The sequence below is a fragment of the Pleuronectes platessa genome, chromosome 10 (assembly GCF_947347685.1).
Source record: "Pleuronectes platessa chromosome 10, fPlePla1.1, whole genome shotgun sequence".
NCBI lineage: Eukaryota > Metazoa > Chordata > Actinopteri > Pleuronectiformes > Pleuronectidae > Pleuronectes > Pleuronectes platessa.
This window is the reverse complement of record NC_070635.1, coordinates 12,079,060-12,100,544: the sequence shown is the minus strand read 5'-3', so window position 1 is coordinate 12,100,544 and position 21,485 is coordinate 12,079,060. Positions and strand designations below refer to the sequence as shown.

The window sequence follows — 21,485 nt, the reverse complement described above, 5'->3', positions numbered from 1 at the left end:
TGACTCAGAAGGAAACCTGCTATGTGCAAATCAGGCAGCCACTATATGCAAATCAGGAGAGAGGAGTGAAGCTGATACTGGGAAAAGGTGGTTAAACAACATGTTTTAAAATGCTTTCAAAATGCTCACAGGTCATTTTATTGTGTGTGATTAAATTAATGTGTTGGTACATTTATGAGCCCAAATAACACAACCAGGATGAATACGCCACTGTTGAGAGAAGATAAACTGATTTGGCCTTTAACTCATTAACCTTCAATATTTTTTATTTTTCTTTATAACATATCAAATATTATATCAAATGTAAAACGTTCATATGCTCATATGATCCAGAAGGACGCACTCACATTGTTATTGTCTTTCTGATGTCTCTTTCTGTTTTGGGTCACCCTCACCGCTCTCGTCAGCATCATAACTGGAGTTAACAGGGAACTTTATTCACAACTTGTTTCCATTGCACCCAAGTGACCAAAGCATCAAACCGTGTATTTCAAGTTAAAATCAAGAGGAAACACTGGGACTCCTCTTCTTCGGGGAAGAATTCAGCAGCACCCGTGGGGGATGACGTAAAATCATTCACAACTTCATTCAGCAGCGAGCGGTTATATTCGTTAGTTTATATGGAGAGCGTCGTGTTCCGTGTCTGCCCATCAGACATGTCAGAGGGAGCTGCTCTTATTGTATTTGACGGCCGTCCTCATTCATCAGCTCGGCTGCTCGGTGTGTGGAAAGCTTGTGGAATCAAAAACCGCAAAGCTGCCACACCTGTCGTCCACCGGCGGGTTGGCACGGTGCACAGAGCGGGGGAGATTAAATAATTTGGCACCAGTGACTCCATCGTCATTCATTAATGCAACAACTCGCATCTCTACCACACCCATTTCACGGGATTGTAGTTATTACACAAACGCTGTCAATAAGCTGTCAACATATTTTAATTCAGCTTCTGATGTTTGGCCTTATTTAACTTTAACACATCCAAGATATTCATCTCAAATAAGTTTTGTTTTCTACGTTTTAGAAGGTATTTGGTATTTACGGTATTTAGGTATGCAGTTGGGTTTATCTTATTATAAAAAAAATCTGCAAGGTATTTAGTAAATATTGAAGCTATTGAATGGGTTCTTTCCTGACTTTTATACATCCTTTCAGTAAGTTCCATGGAAATCTGTTCTGTAGTTTTCATACAAAGCAACCAACAGCCTGGGGTGAAAACACAACCTCCTTGGCAGAGGTGATAAAGAATTCCAACGATGTCTTTCAAACTACAACAACATCAATTGATTGTAATGAGGAATATGATTATGAGAGCCAGGTGATCCCTGCACTGTGTGACCCTCCCTCTGCCTCACCTCCTTCTGCTGTTGCTGAACTGCAGAGCTGCACAAGGAGTGGAAAAAACAGTCACCTAAAAATACACGCAGACAACACGCTTACAAATACACACACACACACACACCCTTGCTCACACAGGGCCAAGTGTCTTTAATATTAGAAAGCATTAGAAACCCTAACCACCCCCTCCCCTCTCAACCCCCCCCTCCTTTTATATGAATCCAGCAGTGGCCAGCGTGTTCCTGAGGGTCCGGTCGGATCTTCTTCGCTGCAGGGTGATAGTGAGCGAGGGGAGTTTGGAGGTGGTAGTGGGGGGGAGGGGGGGGGGCACATACCTATGACATCACAGCCCAGTTGGACCTGCATGCCCGCAGCAGTCACACGGGGCATCAACAGGCCTGATGTGTGCTGATGGGAGGGGATATGTGTGGGAAAAGGTCACTGGGACCAACGCGGCCTCCATCCTGGGATTCTCCTCGTCACAAATCGCCTCATGTGCTCGTGCTGTGGCGTCTGTTCACGCTGAGGTTTGGCTTTTACCGATTATTTGACATACTTTCGTGTTTCTGTAAGCCTGTGGTTTGACACAATTTATGTTTTTAGACTGATCCCTTCACCCTGTGCGTGTCTTATGAAAAAGTAAGTTTCTTTTAGGGTTGATTGTACGTGAGCCGCAACACATTGTTCCGTTCTGTTATCTGCTAAATCTACTTCTGGTTTTCTCCAACCCCTGACGGTCTCCACTTATTTCCATCTACCTGTAGATAGTCATAGTTTCTTCTTTCATATCTCTTCTTTCTGATCTATTTCTTTCAACTCACTGTTTGTTTTCTTTCCCTTTTCACTATTCTTCGCTTTCAACATTAACCGTTGGAGCTACATCCTCCTTCGAGATCGGTCTATTTTTGAAACATTCCTAATCAGATTTTGTCACCAGCACATTTTTCTTTTCTCTCTTCATTTCATTTTTGTTTTCATACGTTTAACTTGACTCTATGTTAGATTAGATAATAGATTTAATAATGTCTTAAAAGGTTTTTAAAATACTTTGCGTATATTTGTTAGAACATAATTCCACGTCAAAGTCTGAATTCTATTCTCGCTCGTTTTAAATATTTTTTTTACAGGCTGTTAGGAACTATATGGCCAACCTGAGCTTCCACTTCCCATTTAAATACCCAGAAAAAGCACAAATGCAGCAGGACGTTTGATTTATGGGGTTTAAAGTGGTTTCTAGAATAAAATGTCCTTTTTATGTTATGTGAACCGACTAGTTTGTTTAAGAGAAGAAACTGTCAAGAGATACTGAGATGCTGCTTATTAATGACTGACAATATTTGTCTGTCTGAGTGAATGGGCTTCAGTGATGAGGATGGTCGTTAAAAGTGCAGATGTTGACGTGTCAGCTCTGAAAAGCTGATCTGACTGTTGAGAATTTTATCTCAATCAATCAATCGATCGATCAATCAATCAGATTTTAACCGTACAGCCCAAATTACACTTTTCCTCATAGGGATGGTCAGGTGGGACATCCTCTGCCTTTAACCCTCAAGAAAAACTATCAAACAAACTCTCTTATCTACCATGAGAAAAGACAGTGCCTAACATTAACAGAGAGGTGTATCAATGTTTGAAGTATTTATACAAAAGAAAGGGACCAATGACCATAGTTATGATAGAGGTACTGACAGTAATATTAGTATATGTGGAGATCTTTGGCATTGACAGGCATATTCATCAGTGGAGCCACTTTTATATCAGTACTATTGATAGAAATGACAATACAGGTTGGAATAATAGTACTATGGCCACATTGGGTCACTGTGTGTGTTCTGTTATCGACATACATTAACTCTCGGACTGTTTTTACAGATTTTACTGTTCGATTTGGAACCTATGTACTCCTACCTGATGAGTACTTAATTACTCTGTTGCCACATAGTGGGCTGATGAGATATAAGTTAATAACAATGTCAGCTGTTACTCAGACTTCTATTTCGTCTAACAGTTACACCTCTTAAGTAAGCTCTTCATCTTTCATGCATAAGGCACGAGGTGAGGATTAGAGAGAGAGAGAGAGCGAGAGAGAGAGAGAGATGAGATGCAGACTCAGCTTTGGCTCCGACTCTTACGCTTCTTATTTCTCTCTGAAAGAGGATCCACGCCCAGAAAGACCAGGGAGCCTCCAGCTGGCACGCACACACACACAAACATCCACAAATTATCTTTCTTGTCCAGCTCCCTCTGACCCTCATGTCCCACATACAGGACATATGACAGCGACCATGTGATCTGGATGGCAGAATATGAGGTCAGATTATTTTACAGTGAACAAGCTCTCACCTCCCAGCAGAGCAGCTGGAGCTCCTGATCAGTGGACTTGAAGAAAGACACACCACTCGCCTGCCACTGACTAATCACTGCCTGATCTCTGGTCTTATGATCAACATGCACGTGCGTGTAAACACAGATATAAAGACGGAAAGCAACAACTTGCTATTCCTCAGAGTTGGAACTCAATGTATTTAATTACTTTACTTTGGTAGAATCTTCAGGCACGGGTATCAAAATAGAAGTCACATATTAAAGAAATTTACATCATCATGTAAATTCAGAAATGTGTGTACATTTCAGTGTAGAGGAAATGAAAACATACTGTTATGTAAAATCCATTTCACAACTTTATCGACCAAAACATACAAGAAGCTCATGAAATATGATACATCCTCATGTGGACTGTGCCTGTGCAACAGGGTCTATAAAGGGGTGACAAGACCATTAACAAGAATGAGTCAAATCATTTAGAGGCTTAAGTAAAACACGTTCACAGTTTTCCCCGGTAATAATGAATAGATCTTCATCAAAGAAATTAGGCATATTTAAGGGATTGATATCTATGAGTGTTTGAAAATAGGTGCAGCTTGTTTATTTAAAGGGGCAATTGGGCCTTGGTACTCTACTGAGCGCCATTCTGTAAGTCTACTGTTTTATTGCTACTTTTACTAAAAGAAAGGAGCAGACTACTTATTCCACTAGTACCAATACTTATTATACGTGAGCAATACGTGTGTATTACAGCATATTGTCAAAAAGATCTCAATGAATGAAATGAATAAACTGATTGACTATGGTGCACAGGAATTATACACTTTCACATTACAGATCCGGTCAAAGTTGGCTGTTCCACCAGCTCTTACTTTTCGGGACATCCCTCGGGATGCACTTGGTCAGTGAGCGAGGATCGATTCAGCTCGTCCGTCCATTCATTCCACGCTTTACCGACCATGTGATCTGTTCAAACACACACACACACACACACACATACTCGACATTCGTGCATGCAAGACTTGCTGCCAGACACACTCGTCTGAGGCCGGAGAATTCTTTGACAGGAAAAATAAGAGTTTCAGAACACAGGTCCACTGCTGCACCTGATATCCTGGTGGCTGCAGGCATAAACACGAGTGTGGTGGATGCAGGAGTGAGTGACATAGCCATTCACAGAGAGAGAGAGAGAGAGAGAGAGAGAGAGAGAGAGAGAGAGAGAGAGAGAGAGAGAGAGAGAGAGAGAGAGAGAGAGAGAAAGAGAGAGAGTGAGAGAGAGAGACAAAGAGAGAGAGTTAGACTGACTTTCCATGATAAACCACAGAGCAACATGTGTCATATAGAACAGAATACATGTGACCTATTTACAAAGTGTACGTGTGTGTGGTGTGTGGTGTGTGTGTGTGCGTGTGTGTGTGTGCGTGTGTGTGTGTGTGTTTTTGTGTGTGTGTGTGTGTGTGTGTGTGTGTGTGTTTGAGTGCATGTGTGTTTGCTCACCTCTCTCTAAGTGAGGGGCCATCCCTTCTAAAAGTAAGTGGTTTGTTAACCGGATATGGGTTTCTGGTGAAAAAGACACAGAGGAAGTTCTTCTCTTCTTTCTCTCTCTCCTCTTGTCTCTCTCACTCCTGTCTTTTTCTTCCCACGAGACAAACGTTAACTCGCATGTGAATATCAAAAGAAACATAGACTTTGCTTGTCTCGTAACATAACTTTAACGATGGTGATAATAAAATATAAGAAGTAAATATGTATCCAGACACAGTTTATCTAATAATCTCCTTTACAGGGGGAATAAATCACTCACTTATAAATTCCACTTTGAACAAAGACGAGCAGTGTTTTCCTGAGAACTGTTCACAAACCAACTGGTTGACGTGACAAACTCCGAAGTTGAGTCGCAGCTGAATAAATGAACTATTCCTCCTGTGTTCGTTAATGTTCTAACCTTTTCATGTTGTGTTTTTCTTTATAAAAGCCCATTTCTCTCTTCGTCACCGATGCAGAGTTAAAAGGAGTTTACTGTGTCACTTCAGAGAAAGAATCGAAAGGTCGAACTCTTATAAGTCAGATGAACTAATTTGATTTTGCTTCTAGAGACTGATACTTCTGCAAACTGTCATCTTAAGAAAGAAGTGCAACTTTTAAAACTAACTATAAATCAGATGTTTCACATCGGAGGTCTCTGGGCTGCATGGAGGACACAGAAACCTACAATTCAAACATTTCCACGTAGCCGATCTGAAAACAAACAAATGCAAACCAGTCAAACTGAAAATAGAATCAGTTTAAAGTGATCGGCTGAACCGTGTCATTGATGCCTCTGTCTGTCTGTCCAAAACACAATGACTGAGAACTCTGGTCCCAGCAGAAGGACATGAACATTTATAACATATCTTTCCAGCCCCTGATGAAAAGCTGAATTGACTTGTCAAGAGGAGTTTGGAACTACAGGTTGCAGCAGTGTGTGTCTGTGTGTGTGTGTGTGTGTGTGTGTGTGTGTGTGTGTGTGTGCATCACAGTGCTCCACATGCTGCCAGGGCCTGTTTGACTCCTGTACACTGAGGGACAGTATCGCCACGGCTCCTTCATATTTAATTCTTATGTTGAATTATTCTGGCTCGGTGCCGTGTTGTGCCACCGTGAATTGGGTCATGAAGTTTGTGAGGGTATCAGAGAGTATGTGTGTGTGTGTGTGTGTGTGTAGGTAGGACAGGGACAAGAGGGAGAGTGATGTGGCTGTAGCGCCTGAGTCTGCCACGAACACTGGAAGCCAGTGGGAAAGCAGAGCCATAGCAACAGAATAAATTAATGAACAAGATCTGAATGCTATGTTTAACGCACAAGATCTCCCTCTTGCTCTCTCATGCACGCATGCACGCACACACGCACTCACACACACACACTCACACACACACACACACACACACAAAACACACACACACACACACACACACACACACACACACACACACACACACACACACACACACACACACACACACACACACACACACACACACACACACACACACACACACACACACACACTCCATGCCTGCTGGTGGTTTCATATTCAAAACAGATACCTGGTGATGCAGGTTGGGCCTGAGCTGCCTCTATCACTCCACAACATCCAGCTCTCAGCAGCCGTCACTACACAGAACATCATGTTTTGAATCGTTCTTCCAAAGCCAGAACACATTTGAACATGACGTGAACGTTTAAAGCTTTTTGTCATCCCTTGATTTGGTTCTGCTCAGCTCTATTAGTGTTTTTCGTCTAAAAATTATTTTCTCCAGATGAGAAGCACACGATTATCAAACTTAATCACATGATCGTGTTGTGGTGGCGAGTGTTTTTTTTAGAAAAAGTGTTACGTCCCATAATATACGACTAGGTAAGGAATCACCACAGGGAACATGAGCATGAGACCGGTCCTGAGCGCAGCCAGTGATGGTCAGGGAATAGTCTGCAGCGCCCCCCTCAGGAGAAGAAAGAAAGACACCAGAGCAAAACTCATAACAAACATTCAGGATAGGTTTATAGGAGGACTCACAAATACTCACAATATAAAAATCTGCTTTAGATTAACAAGATGTTAGACACTGAATAATATTCCTTTAGGAGCGCACTATAACTTCATCTTGATGGGATGTGTTTCAGAGAATATTTTAAAAAATTATTATTGTGTGTTGGATATGTGCACATACATGCTTTCTAACATCATCTGATAAGGCAAAAAGATGATACTTGACATTTAAACTTGTCACGCAATCAGACACTAGCATGTTTCTGACGACCAGAAGACATACGGAATGTATGTCTTCTGGTCGTCCTCAGGCATTATGGAGACTTAAGTTACTACTTTCAAAGACTAATTTAACTCGTCCTTGATTGTCGTACTCCGGAGTGTACAGCACTGGAGACCACTGTCTTTGAACCTCCATTGAAGCAGGTTTACTGGGAGGTTAAAACTCTCATCCAGTCATTCTTCACTTTGAAAGCAGCAGGTACAGAGACAAGTCTGGGCTTTCCTGCCTGTACAGTGTGTGAGATGTGTAAAGGCAGACAGGCAGAGCAGTAGGATGACATGTTTAGTATGACAATTAAGGTAGATTACACGGGTATACAAGTCGGTGCCAGTTTAGGTTGAACAGATGAAAAAGATTGATGGGATAAATAAGTGAGGCGCTGCCAAGATCATCCGTCAGATGACTTGCAAGTCGTTTGTTTAAAGCAACTGTCTGAGCTTTTGATGATTCTGAAATTCATCTCTCTAAAATCCCTGTAGCGTCTTGAAGCAGTGACATGTTCAATGCAAATGTTGTTTAAACAAAAGGTTGTAAATGGACTGTTTTCATACAGCGCTTCTCATTACCGACTTAACGCTTTTAGTACGATTCAAATTCACCTATTCACAGAGCTTCAATATCCAGGACTTTTTCTATCACACACCATTTATTCAATGTCAGCAAGGGCATCATGGGCAATTTAGGGTTCATCCTAAGTGGAAGTGCCCTTTGGAAATGCACAATAGTTCACCAAAAGTTTAAAGCAAGATCACTGCCTCACGTGCAACTGAAAAACTTGTCAAGAAAACGTTTTCTCTAAAGACAAGATTCGACTTAATGTTAAAACAAGGTTCACAGAAAAGTACAATTTAGACACAGAGATTTTTTTTTCCTTTTTTTATTGTACAAATGCAGGTTAACAAAAATGCAAGTCAGGCTACAAGAGAAATGTTTGCTGTTGGCCTGAAAGAGTAGTATCTTTGAGCACGGCCATGAACCTTCATGCAGCAGATCTGCTGCTGCTTCGACAGAAAGCCACAGACACAAACACACAGACATCAGAAATGTTTACTCCCGGTTATGTGATCAGATGTTCAAAACACAGGTGGACAAAAAAAAAACAAGGTGGTTACCAACTTCAGATGAAGATGTGTAGTAAAACAGTTGCATATCAATCCATTTTATGTGTCTGTGTGTTGCAAAGATGATGAAGAGGGGAACTATGAGCGTAAAGTTTTTGTTCATTTCTTGTTTGGTCCAGTTCCAATGTGTTAAGAGGCCGAGTCGCAGGGTCAGAGGTCATCAGGTGGAGTTTAAGAGCGGGTGTACTTCCCCCAGATGTGCAGCATGAAGACCGAAGCAATGAAGAGCAGACTCATCACCAGCACTGGCACCGGGCCACTGTCACAACAAAGAGACACTGATTAACACCCAGATTGACAAACACACACGCACATTTGTATTCTCCCTTGGGGAAAGCGCGACTGTGGGAAGTGGGGACAACAATACTACGCAGCCTTTTAAGAACAACAACCAGAATCATTATATATACACACACAAACACACTCGGATCACGAAACAAGCCTCAACCCTACGCTTTCCCTCACTACTTATACAAATATGAGACTCTGTGAGCTTGACCCTCAATTTTCTCCTTTTCCACAGCAAACACAAGACACCGAAAATCCCATAATTTGCGGTGACCCCGACCCGAGGGAGAGTCTCGGTGGAGTGGCTGATTTTATTGATGAGCTTCCGAAACATGGAGGGACTCTCATCTCTCAAGGAGGGTGGGAGTGAGCTGGGGGGAGGGGGGGTGGTAGTAGAGGGGGCACATCGCTAAGTAGCAGCATTTCCATGCCAACCATTTCCTCCGCTCCCCCCCCAATCCTGTCCCCTGTCAGAAGGCTGTAATTGAGTTGACCTTTCAGAGTGGATCCTTTAATGAAGCTTTGAGGCTGGCGTCTAACGCAGAAACAAACATGCACTCGATATACAGCACTGTATGGCAAGTCTGCCCTCCCTCGACTGCTGGAGAGACGCACTCGATAACCACCACGGCACCATCGATCATCCCGGCCACGAGACAGGATGCCTTCTCTAATATTCGGGACGAGGATGCAGCGGAAGAAAAGTTTACGAGGGGGAGAGGAATATGTGCTCTTCCTACACAAACATAATTGCGTGTATGTGGATTGAACACTTAAATTTAGCGGATACAAAGCACTGAAATTAGTTGTTTTGCAACGGCAGCACGTCTTACCAATTACCTGCCATTAAACCGGATGAACATAAACGACATTAATGATGGCGCATGTATCGTATCAGACATCCTGAGAATTAGAGAGGATCTCGGTGGGAAACGTGGTGAAATATCAAAGGCTACATTTTTGCATGTGAAAGTTGTGAAGTGTGTGTGTGTGTGTGTGTGTGTGTGTGTGTGTACCAGCAGCCGTTTTTATTAACTACACTTACACTTTGAGGCCTGGTGAGTCTTCTGTGTAGAAGCGCCACATGCCACCAGTCCCCGCCGATCCCGTGGTCCTGGCACCGCTGCGTGCACCACTGCTGGTGGCTTTCCTATGGAACACAGACAGATATAACACAACATGTCAACAATATGTTGATGCAGTACAGTAACCATAGTAGCACAGACACCGATAATATAAATATTAAGGGCTTCAAAAGACAATTCATTTTATATTTCCTTATGAAATAATAACAAGACAATAAGACTGGAAGTCAACATTGTTTTATTCCCCCTTTTTTTTTTACTCTTTTAAATCAGGCCTCTAGAGAAACTAATAGGAATCACGAGACCATTCATTCCGAGCGAGTCATTTCGAAAAAAAGCCTGTTTGCCATTTGAACTGTATTCAGAGACTCACTCCAACTACAGTAGTTAGTGATGAAATATTGGGGTGATTCATGGCTACTTCACTCTGTGATGAGATTAAACTGAGGTTAATGAGGTAATGAAGATGGTGATTGTAGAGGGACATAATGAGGGAGGTTAACATTGAGCCCCTGATTACACTCTGATTAAGTCCCGCAGCACAACATCTATCTGCTGCTCCAATCTACAGAGGGCACCCATACTATCTGAAATGTATCAATCAGTCTCTACAGTACGATGACATCAGCAGGGTGTTTGGAAAATAATTATGGAGAGTGTGTCCAGGTCGAGACACAACACGTGATACATCAATGTTTGACGTGAAGTGGCCATTAATAGTGTTAACTGTACAGTGATGGTCAGTAAGGTGTAATACACAGTTATATGAGGGTTACAAAAGAATAGAGTATAAGTTTAAGTGCAAAGCAGCTATAGGTGTCTCTAAGAACTCTACTGAAGTGATGAGCACCCTCCTTTCAAACAGATTCTCTAGGTGAGTGTGATGGCTGAAGAACAGTGGTGGCTGATATGTCCAAAACCTTCCACCGGTGCAGAAATGGATCATAGGAAATAGTCAGATTCAGACACTACAGATTTGGAGATACTGACTATCTGGAGACCTCTCATGGACTGTGAGGGACTATTCTTTATGCGTTTCCTTCATTTGTCATCCATCTGTGTGGTGGAAAGTTTACCCACTGCAAATCTGTGTGTGAGTGTGTATGTGTGGATGACTGCAGCTTTAACAGGCATAAGTGTGGAGGTCAGATAATAAGCATAGGTGTGTTTATACCTTTGTCGGACAGTGGAGCCTGCGGCGCGGGGGGCCACCGTCTTGCTGGGGGAACGGCCCGAGGCCCCGACATTGGTTGCACTTACTGCTGGTCCAGGCTGCAGGAGAGAGAAACACCAGATTTAAAAATCACATGAATGAGATACAGCTCAGTCACACCAGATATCTGTTGCTCTCACACACACATGTAAACACAGAATGTAAAATCTAACCTGTAGCTTAAAGACACTTAATGACTCATGGATATCTAATGTACATTTGATTGACAACTGTACAATATGTGATGTTAGAGACTGATAGCAAAGGGCCCTGACTGAGAGTCCACTCTATTCCTTGGTTTCATCACTTGGAGTTAACTCACACAGTCTCCACCACACGCGATCACAAACATGTTATGGTGGTTAACTGAGAGCTGCACTAGATGAACATGTGTGTGTTGTGACTGTTTAAGTTGTGGGGAATTAGCCACGTCTACAATTGTTGAGCTAACGTTAGCTAGCAAGCTAACGGATAGCAAAACGCTGTTTCGGGTACGAATGACTGCGTTGAAACAGCTTAGCTGTGACGGCGGTGATAGTTTGATGCGAGGCGAGAGTCGTACCATTTTGTTTTAGTGATGAGGATGAGTTCCGAGTCCTTCTTCCAGCCGATGTCCAGGTCAGATGAGCCGCAGTCTGTGAGTTGACGGGTGAAAACTTAAGAAGAGAGTCCACAGAGATGACGATCGTCAGAAAAGGACACGACTGCGAAACACGGGACCAGCGGGGGCGACCGAACAGAAGCCTGAGCGGGCAGACGGCTTCCAAAACAAAACATAATGATACAGACAATAACTTCGAGCGTTTCTTCACGAGACATCCATTAAATTTATTTAAAAAAAATACATTTATGTGTAATAAATAAATATAGACATTTACTGATGCTTTAATTCAACGGCAAACGAGTGACCGGCTCTGACTTTAAAGGAGACGTGTCCCCGTCGAGGAAAAGGACGCCATTGTGGCTCTAACGAGGAGCGCAGGTAGCCTGAGCTCAAGGGCTGATTTGATCCAACATGGCGCCCGACTGACACAGTTTCAAGGCGGTAGTAGTGGCTGTTGCGAGCAGTTGATAAGCGTCATCACAGGTTTCCAAGCTTGGACAAGGTAGAAGCGAAGGTAAACGTGTGTTTATATTGTAATGTGGTGGTGGTCGTTTATAGTTAGTCAAGTCAACTGTCCAACAAGTCGTTCATCTGAAAGCTGTTATACTTCCATTAGCTACAGGCTAGTTGTTATCCACGATCTTATCTATGTGCAAAGACACGTCTGTTACATATTATCAAACCGAATCTAAAGTCTAATGTGTATATTGACCTATAGTTCAGTCCCAGAGCTTCTCCTCTGGCCGGCACGTGGCACAGTTCTATGGGAGATGATGGTCACAGTGGTTAGCAGACAGTAGATGGATGTATACTATCTCATTAACAGCCTTGACGCGAAGTGTTGTGAAATGTAAAAGTTACGGAAAATACGCAAAATCTCTCCATCTCTAAGTTTTCCATTAGTGCAGCTCAGACAATTGTCTGTCTTCACATCAGAGACTCCTTGTCTTTCTGTTTTTGTATCAGTGATTTATTTGTTTTCGATTTAAAGTTGTTTGAAAGCCATTGGAAATGAATTGTCTCTTCGGTGCATCAATGTGTAGAAGTTAGTGTGGTGAAGTGTCACGTGTCAGCTGAAGACCCCTCACCTCACCCTCCCATTCCAAACATGAGAGCGAACCTGTGGTAGCCTTCAGTTGTCATAAAACACCAAGGGTGTTAAGTTTGTCCAGTCTGGGCTACCGTAAAAAAATATGACCCGCTCCTGATGTAAATATAAAGATTTAAATGTAAAGGGCTCATTCTAGAGTAAAGAAAACAACAATTCGTACAATTTTAAATTAAACACACTAATGAAAACATCACTGGGATCATTTTATATTCCGTTTGTCACCTAAATATCACACTCTGAACCTTTAAGTACCAACAGTGCTATAACTTTTTATTTAATTGATCGCGCTGTACTTCATGCTGATTCTCATAGTCATCTGCTCATCTGTCATTGTATTTTTTGGATAATATATTGATTGGATCCGTTCTTGTGTGCAGGATGGTGCGGGTTGTGTTCCTCCATCCAGACCTGGGTATCGGTGGAGCAGAGCGACTGGTGGTGGATGCCGCTGTCGCCCTGAAGTCTCGGGGATGTAGCGTTCAGATCTGGACGGCCCATTATGATCCAACGCACTGCTTCTCTGAAACCCTGGACCCAGACCTGCCTGTGGTGCGTAAACACAACTACTGTGTAATCGTCTCCCTCAAAGATTCACAACAATGGCAAATACAAAACACAGTATCTGTTACCTATGATTTCATTGTTTCTGCTACTCCTCTAACAGGTGTGTGTGGGTGACTGGCTTCCCACCAGTGTGTTTGGTTACCTACATGCCCTATGTGCCTACCTGAGGATGATCTATGTAGCCCTCTACCTGGTCTTCCTCAGTGGGGTGGAGTATGATGTCATCTTCTGTGATCAGGTGAGTTTAGTCAAACAGCAACTATCTAAGTCCTAACTGACTCTGAGGCTCAGACAGGAGCTTCCTTTGTGTTGCACAGGGGTCTGTCTCTTGGTGTCTCGCCTTCTTACTGCACCGTGTCCTGAAGTGGACACTCCCTTGCTTGTGTTTTTACTGTTTTGGATTTTACATAGAATACATAAAGGCACCACCCTCTTACACATACAGTAAATACAAAGACAACCTATTGTATACTGTTCAGCTAGATAGCCATCACTCTCTAAGAAGGTCAAATTAGCCAAAACATGTCACGCAAATAGTGGTTTTAAGTGTTGTGTTGGTTTTTGTGTTTATTCAAGTCTGTTCTTGTCTGTTGTTTGGTGAGTCAGTTAAGTCTGTTTTGTTTAGCGTTTACATTTTGTATTTTGTTATTGACAATATACTGGATATATAAATGTTAAGCAATCATTTGCATTTTTATTACTTTGTTTTGTTCTAAGGAATACAACAATAATTTTATTTTCTAAATATGGAGACAAAACAAATAAATGAAAATGATTATTTCTGGGAAAACACTATTTTTCATATTATCAACTTTCACTCCACCTCAGGTGTCGGTGTGCATCCCGATGTTGAGACTTTCCCGTCAAAGGAAGAAGGTTTTGTTTTACTGTCACTTCCCCGACCAGCTGCTGACCCAGAGGAGGTCAACTCTGAAGAAGCTCTACCGGGCTCCCATTGACTGGCTGGAGGAACGCACCACGGGAATGGCTGACATGGTACGTAATGGCTGAGGTTGGGGGGCAGGCTCATACAAGACAATGTGATGGTGCGGTTACAGGACAAGACTGTTTAAAATATCATTCAGATGCATGTAAATCATCCTTTGAAAAGGTGATAAGGAATGTTAAACAAGCAGTAAAGCAAAAGCAAATATATACATTACATTACATTACATGTCATTTAGCTGACGCTTTTGTCCAAAGCGACTTACATTTTAAGAACACTCAGCATTTATTAGGGGCCATTTTAGGGGTTCAGTATCTTGTCAAGGACACTTAGGCATGCAGATGGGAAAGAGTGGGATTCGGATCGGCAACCTTCTTGTTGCAGAACACCCGCTCTATCCCCTAGGCCACGCTCTCCCCGTATATACAATATATCAAAGCGTTAGAACAGGTAAAAAATATCAGAATAAAACTGTAATTTTGAATTTGCCTGAGATTTGATCTCTGATTTTTGACCGTAGCAAGATGTGTTTATAACGAGCTTTATCAATTTTGTTATATATTTGCTGGAAATGGCATGAATCAGGCAATACAATGAAGATACCCATCAATATATAATCAATATACTAAATATTACAAAAGCAATTGCAGGATTGAAAGATTTGACAATTTCCAAATTTTTTTTGTTGATTTTTTTTCTATCTCTATTACAATACTTGGTTGCTGCAGTTCATACAAACTTTTCATTAATTGGCCAGAAATACACCCTAATAATTAAAAAAAGACAATAGTTGAATTACTTCCCTGACTTCCCTACACTCTTGTATAAAATACAAGGTGTAATATTGAACACACCAAGGTGATTATTTAAAGTGTGATACAGCTTGCTCTCCACAGGCAGGCTGTTGTAAAAAATCATGGCCCTGATAGAAATGAAATGACATTTCAATTTGAGTCTAGACTTACGGCTAATCACAGACCTCAGGCTGCTATCCAACTTATAGAGTTGTGATATATGTGCGATCCTTATGAACTAATCTCTCTGTATTTTCTCTTAGATTCTGGTAAACAGCAAGTTCACTGCAGGCATCTTCAGAGAGACCTTTCATAGTCTGAGCAGAGTCCAGACAGACGTCCTCTATCCCTCCCTCAACACACGTACCTTTGACCAGCCCTCCACTGAAGCACAGGGCCTGGGGGGGCTGTTCCCTGAGGCCACCTCCTGCCTGTTCCTCTCTCTGAACAGATATGAGAGAAAGAAGAATCTGGGCCTGGCTCTGGAGGCTCTGGCCTTCCTGATGAGCAGCCTCACTCCATGCCAGAGAGCAGAGGTTCACCTGGTGGTCGCAGGGGGCTACGATGACCGAGTTACTGAGAATGTTCAACATTACAATGAACTGAAAGAACTGGCAGAGCAGCTCCACTTAAAGGACTGTGTCACTTTCCTGCGTTCCCCCTCTGATTCACTGAAGGTGGCACTGCTCCAGGGCAGCGCCGCCGTGCTCTACACCCCGAGCAGAGAGCATTTTGGGATCGTTCCCGTCGAGGCCATGTACTGCTGCTGCCCTGTTATCGCCGTGAACTCTGGGGGTCCCCTGGAGAGTGTGGCAGACGGGGAGACGGGCTTCTTGTGCGAGCCCACGGCCAAAGCCTTCTCTGAGGCCATGGAGAGGCTCGTCAGGGAGCCGCAGCTCCGCAGGGACATGGGACAAGCTGGGAGGAGGAGGGTGCAAGATAAGTTCTCTCTTCAGGCCTTCTCTGACCAGCTGCATGGGTACATTGTCAGTCTGAGCCAGTGATATGAAGGTCGGAGGAGACGCATGAGAGAACCAGCGCAATAGTGCACCTTGGACCACTGGAGTCGTCTGAGTTGAAACGGATGTTTTCTAACAGAGAATGTATGTGTATATGTGCAGGGAGGTGAGGGGGTATTAGAGGACAATTAATCAGCATTCCCTTGGAGGGGTTGCTGCGAGGGAAAGAAGGATGGAATCTCTATACTAATTAAGAAAAGAGTAACGAGTTTACCAACCGTATCTCTGGAAAAATACCACCCCTGAAAGTGTGTTTACGTGTGTGTGTGTGTGTGTGTGAGCATAACCGTGTATGTGTAGCAGCGTGGCAACCAAGAGCCTAGCAAATGAGTCTACCAAAAGGATTGATTGTTAGACTGAAATGTTTTTGCACTGTGTATGTTGTTTCTCGCTTTTCTACAGTAGCCTTTGTCTTTGTGGGTTTGGGGGACGATGATGAAGAAGAGGAATGCAGTTACAGCTATGTACCATCAGGCAGCACACACTCCCAGATCAATAAACAGGATGCTTTCCCCTACTTCCTGTCCACCCAGAGCTTAGTTCCCCTCTTGTATTCACGAGATGCTGGCCTGTCCATGACTCCTGCTGCAGTGTGGATGTTATTAGAAAATGACAGAGTGTGTCTGGCTTTATTAGAGGTCTGGCTGATGGGCGGTGTGCCTGTGTCTGGGTCATTATCAACAAGGAGAATAGCAGAAGGTCATTGTGTCTGCGCGCTGGCCTCCTCAGCCCCCCTACTGTATAGAAATGCTCTTATTGACATTCCTGAAGTCTTAATAAACAAGAGGACAAATAGTTTTGTGACTTTTATGGGCTTTGCTTTGTTGGTAAGTTTTTTTGGCCTTTAATAGAGTTTGCTAAGGATTTCGTGGCCGAGCATAAAGACAGAAACATTTTTAATGGAGCGCACACCTTAATTTGTTCCTCTAGCTGTTCAATGAAACATTCTCAAAGTAGCAGTGAAGGATTTATTTTATTTTATTTTGCCTCATGAACAAAGTTGGTGCTTCATACGCACATATCTCAAGTTTCTGTCTCCATCCGTTGCTGCATTATCATTTGATATCGTTTCGTCCACATGCGTCTCATTCTTGGTCTTAAATGGAATCTAAAAAAGTAAAAATAATTAAATTAGGATGCACCCAATGATAATTTTCATAATTGGCTGAAATACAGAAAATTATCTGATATGAGAACCTGGAACTGTCTAATGTCCGATTGTTTTTAATTGATAAAATACAGTGATGATTAATCTGTTAACCAAAGAGTTACTTCGTTATAACAATTGATTTAGTTTTCATTCATTCTTTTAATCATTGCAGCTCTTCAAAGAATTCCAGTTTGTCTGGTTGTAGATGTAATATTTCCACGTCACTGAACTCACCTGGCTGCACACAGCGTGGCCGTACCGGACGAATGTGGCGAAATGTTCACTGTTGAAGTTCATCAGGTCGTATTTGAACTCCTGCAGCAGAAAAGTGTCCGAGCGATGCCTCATCATCTCCTGTGTTGACGGAACCAGGTGGTGTTTGTTGTTGTTGACCCTGATTCGAGTTCCTGGAGGCAGTTTGATATCTGCAACGCGCTGCGTGCAGACTCTGGTCTTCTTCAGAACACGGCCAGCGCTCGACTTTGGAACCATCTGCTGAAGGAAGCTGCGGCAGGCCTTTTGTGTCATGTTCTCGTCTACAAGGGAAACATTTTAAAAATGAACTGTCAGTTAATAAACCTGGTGTATTTAAGTTGGCAGAATACCATTTGGAAAAGTAAATTCAATTGGAGTGAATAGCAGATAAATGATCTACTAAAGAAATAACAGGTTAAAAACAACGTCACATTTGAGTTTCTTACCTCCCACCCCAAAATGGATAACCCAGCCTTCACCTACATAAACCCCCCATAGAGACAAACCCAGCAGTGGGTTCACAAACTCAATCAAGTCCCCGAAATCTGCCGTGGACACACTCTGATCCACCTGAAGAGAAACAGGTGGATGTCAGAGCAGTTTACTGTTTTACAGGCACTTATTATTTACTTTTTTACTCCTTGGATTCAAATGAGAATAAAATGCTCCTAATGATGACATTCAGGAAAATAAAATAAATTCTCTTTATTTTAGTGACTTCTGAAGAACTCCCTGCTGGGGACAATATTCAGCAACCAATGCAAAGCTGCAGAGTTAATATAGGTTTTAAAATAGATAGACTCAGTATGTAATAAAGGTATATTCTTGCATAGATAATAACTTGTTTGTAACATAATTACACAAATGAAATTTTTTAGGCAAACAAACCTTTTGAGGAATGTAGGGAGGTACCACTGGACTAATAATACAAATTAGACTAGATGTATTAATTAACACTCACCTGTCGCCATGTCTTTTTGGAAAACATGTTGTTGAAGTTTCCCAGCGCATCTATTTTTGCTGCCGGCCGAAGTCAAAAGACCAAACGGACTCAAGTGTGTTTTCAGATTGTGAGGACGCTGTGACCAGGTTGTGTAATAATTAAATTGCCTTTATTAGTCACTGATGGCCTTGAGTGTGGATGTTTCTGATTAATACTTTACCTATTAATCTCAAGCTGCCGCTCAGCCAAATCAAATTTTCTGAAATATGTTTTCATCTGCCATTTAGTTTGTTTAAAAACTGTAGCTCACCTGCTCAGACTTTTCAATTCCCACATCTCATATTGATTCAGACATTTGTTCAGAGTCAATTTCAAAAGCTGAAATGCAAAGAAACCGACAGTAACGCCACTTGTTTTTCAGAGCTGCAAATGATTTGTCCCAATAGGTCCAATTAGAGCAGATGGCCTGGTTTGATTTGAAATAGATAGTCGGGTCTAGTGTTTGGAACATCACACAGATTTGTCAATTTATATACCTATGTGATATGGATATTTTTTTTCAATTTATAATATTCAGTATCTGTTCAGGCCAGAAAATCCCAGTTCTGTATATTTACACCTGTGACATTTGCTCTGTTGTTGGTTGTTTGATCTGTTACCGATCGGCAAACTCAATAATGGACATTGATTAATAACTGATCTATTCATCCCGACACAAGATTGAGCGTAAGATTCTTTACAGCTACTTTAATGTAGTTTTTATGAAACAGCCTAATCAGTCCGTAAAAAATTAAGTAACAAAACTCTGAACAAAACTCAAGACAGAATAAAACTGTATGAAAAGTTTTTTGCAAAAAACATGTTTGTATGTATGTGAGTCATTACAGTTCATAAAGAATAACTGAGCCAAATTAGTTGTTTCCTTCCCAGGAAAATGCCATTTTCTTAAAATTAAGAACCCAGTTAGTTTAATTTTTATATTATGAATTACATGGGTATTTGTGGTTGGCAGTTATAACTGAGCTTTTATTTGAAACCCTTTGTGAAACACTGTCGGATAAATGTAAAAAATATGACACCGAACGCAAATTAGGCAAGAAAATAAAAGTTGTATCCATGGTACACAATACACTGTTACGCTGTATAGTAAGATTAAAGAATGGAAACTCAGATATTAACCACAGTACCTATTTACAGAGAGTTTTCAGAATATAAAATGCTAACAGAGCAAGAATTAAAGCAGATCTTTGTGGGTGTGTGTGTGTTTGTGTGTGTGTTCCACATGCAGACACATTAAGAGTCGATGATGAGGGGGGCTTTCCTGCAGTGATTTAGGGTCCCTGCTCAGCCAAATGATAAAAAGGGCCCGAGGAGCCTGTGAGGGGGGGCAGAGACGCACAAACACAAACACACAGTAGTAAACACTCATCAGTGTGAATGTGTCCCACTTTACTAACTGCACGGACGGATGATATGTGAAGTCTCTTCTCTCTTTACCTCAAAGTTGTGTCCCCTTCCAGCCCCTCCACCCTCGCCATCCCCTCTCCATCCCCCCTTCCCTCTCTCTCCCTCCTGCCCTGTGGTGTGGTGGTTATTGAGATCACGGTGTGTCTGAGTGGCAGTGATAACCGGTACCCAGGTGCCACTGGCACATGGTGTTTAATTAATTAATGAGACCGCAGGGTTGGTTTTCTAATTCCACGTAGCCAGCACAGGGGTGTGGGGGGAGATAGCCTTGGAATGTTTAGGTGTGTGTTCTCAGGCGAGGACAGCGGAGATGTATGTGGGAGTGTATGTGTGTGTGTGTGTGTGTGTGTGTGTGTTATGGGTGTATATCTATTTTGTTGGCAGTTTGGGAGCTGGTTCCCTTGTTAGTGGAATATTAAATATGTATGGAATATTTTTACTTGCACTTTTAATCACGTCCTGTGATTGGGAGTTAATCATGGGCTAAATGGAGCTGATGATGAGAGGAACCCAGTGTTAATACATCAATCTGAACTCTGCTGTAACGGTAACCAGGTCATGGACTCATTGGCCTGAAAGCTGAAATGTACATGAAATGTAAACACAAGAAGTGGGTGGTGTTATGGTTTTTGTTACACTGGTTTAAATGTAATGAACAGGGTGATGAAGATGTAAGACTGTTTACATAGAATATAAATACTTATATACATATTGGCATTTATTTCTCTAATGTTTGTGAGGTTATTCTTCCAAACAGGAACAAAACTATTCCTTTCAAGCATTTTTCAATTACATTTACCAGCAGAAGCTGAAGGGAAAGAAAACACAAACATTGAAATAAATAAATATAATAAAACATTTAAATTACTCTAATATACTAAGAGGTTACTGATAATTTGTCCCCAAAGATTAATTACATTTATCAGCCCATTTGCCTTATCTGATAAACTCTCCAAGAAGGAAAAATAGGAGAACAGAATACAAATAATGGTGTTTGTCCAGGGCTTAAATGTATAAGAAACATTACAACCACATTTTATTTTGTATTTTTACACAGTATAATATTTCATTTGAGATTCAAGACTCAAACCTTTATTGTCTCTGCACGATAACATTCATGTTTCCCTCTGATTTCCATCAGTAATACTTGATTAGTTAAAATACAAATAAGAAGGAAGTTATTAATAGAGAGCACACTCAATAAATAAATAAATATAAAGTATATATAAACAAAATATATGAAATATGTATGAATATTACAAAGACAGATTTAGAAGAGTTTGTTGTGTAGCAGTAGTACACAAATAATCAAATGAGGAACAATATGCAGTTGTATGATAAAGACAGTATATATTCTGTTCTCGGATGGAGAGTACGTCGAGGAGAAAGAGCTTTCCTCCTCATGAACGGTAGAATATGCTCAAACAATACGAAATCTGCATTTGTATTCACA

General features: G+C 41.7%; 2 protein-coding genes and 1 pseudogene across 2 annotated transcripts; 1 reads left to right on the top strand and 2 right to left on the bottom strand.

The window, feature by feature from the left end:
- Positions 1-8,099: 8,099 nt before the first annotated feature.
- sec61b (SEC61 translocon subunit beta) lies at positions 8,100-11,900 on the bottom strand. Its single transcript, XM_053431713.1, has 4 exons — positions 11,742-11,900; positions 11,141-11,238; positions 9,927-10,031; positions 8,100-8,852 (listed from the first exon to the last, which is right to left on the bottom strand). Exons 1-4 carry the CDS (start codon positions 11,742-11,744, stop codon positions 8,765-8,767), a joined length of 294 nt encoding a protein of 97 aa, XP_053287688.1. The 5' UTR covers positions 11,745-11,900; the 3' UTR covers positions 8,100-8,764.
- A 251-nt stretch (positions 11,901-12,151) lies between these two features.
- On the top strand, positions 12,152-17,012 carry alg2 (ALG2 alpha-1,3/1,6-mannosyltransferase). Its single transcript, XM_053431712.1, has 5 exons — positions 12,152-12,297; positions 13,272-13,443; positions 13,559-13,696; positions 14,287-14,454; positions 15,462-17,012. The coding sequence occupies exons 2-5, from the start codon at positions 13,273-13,275 to the stop codon at positions 16,200-16,202; spliced, it is 1,218 nt and encodes a 405-aa protein (XP_053287687.1). The 5' UTR covers positions 12,152-12,297; position 13,272; the 3' UTR covers positions 16,203-17,012.
- A 228-nt stretch (positions 17,013-17,240) lies between these two features.
- On the bottom strand, positions 17,241-18,610 carry LOC128449263 (phospholipase A and acyltransferase 4-like; annotated as a pseudogene).
- Between the last annotated feature and the right edge of the window lie 2,875 nt (positions 18,611-21,485).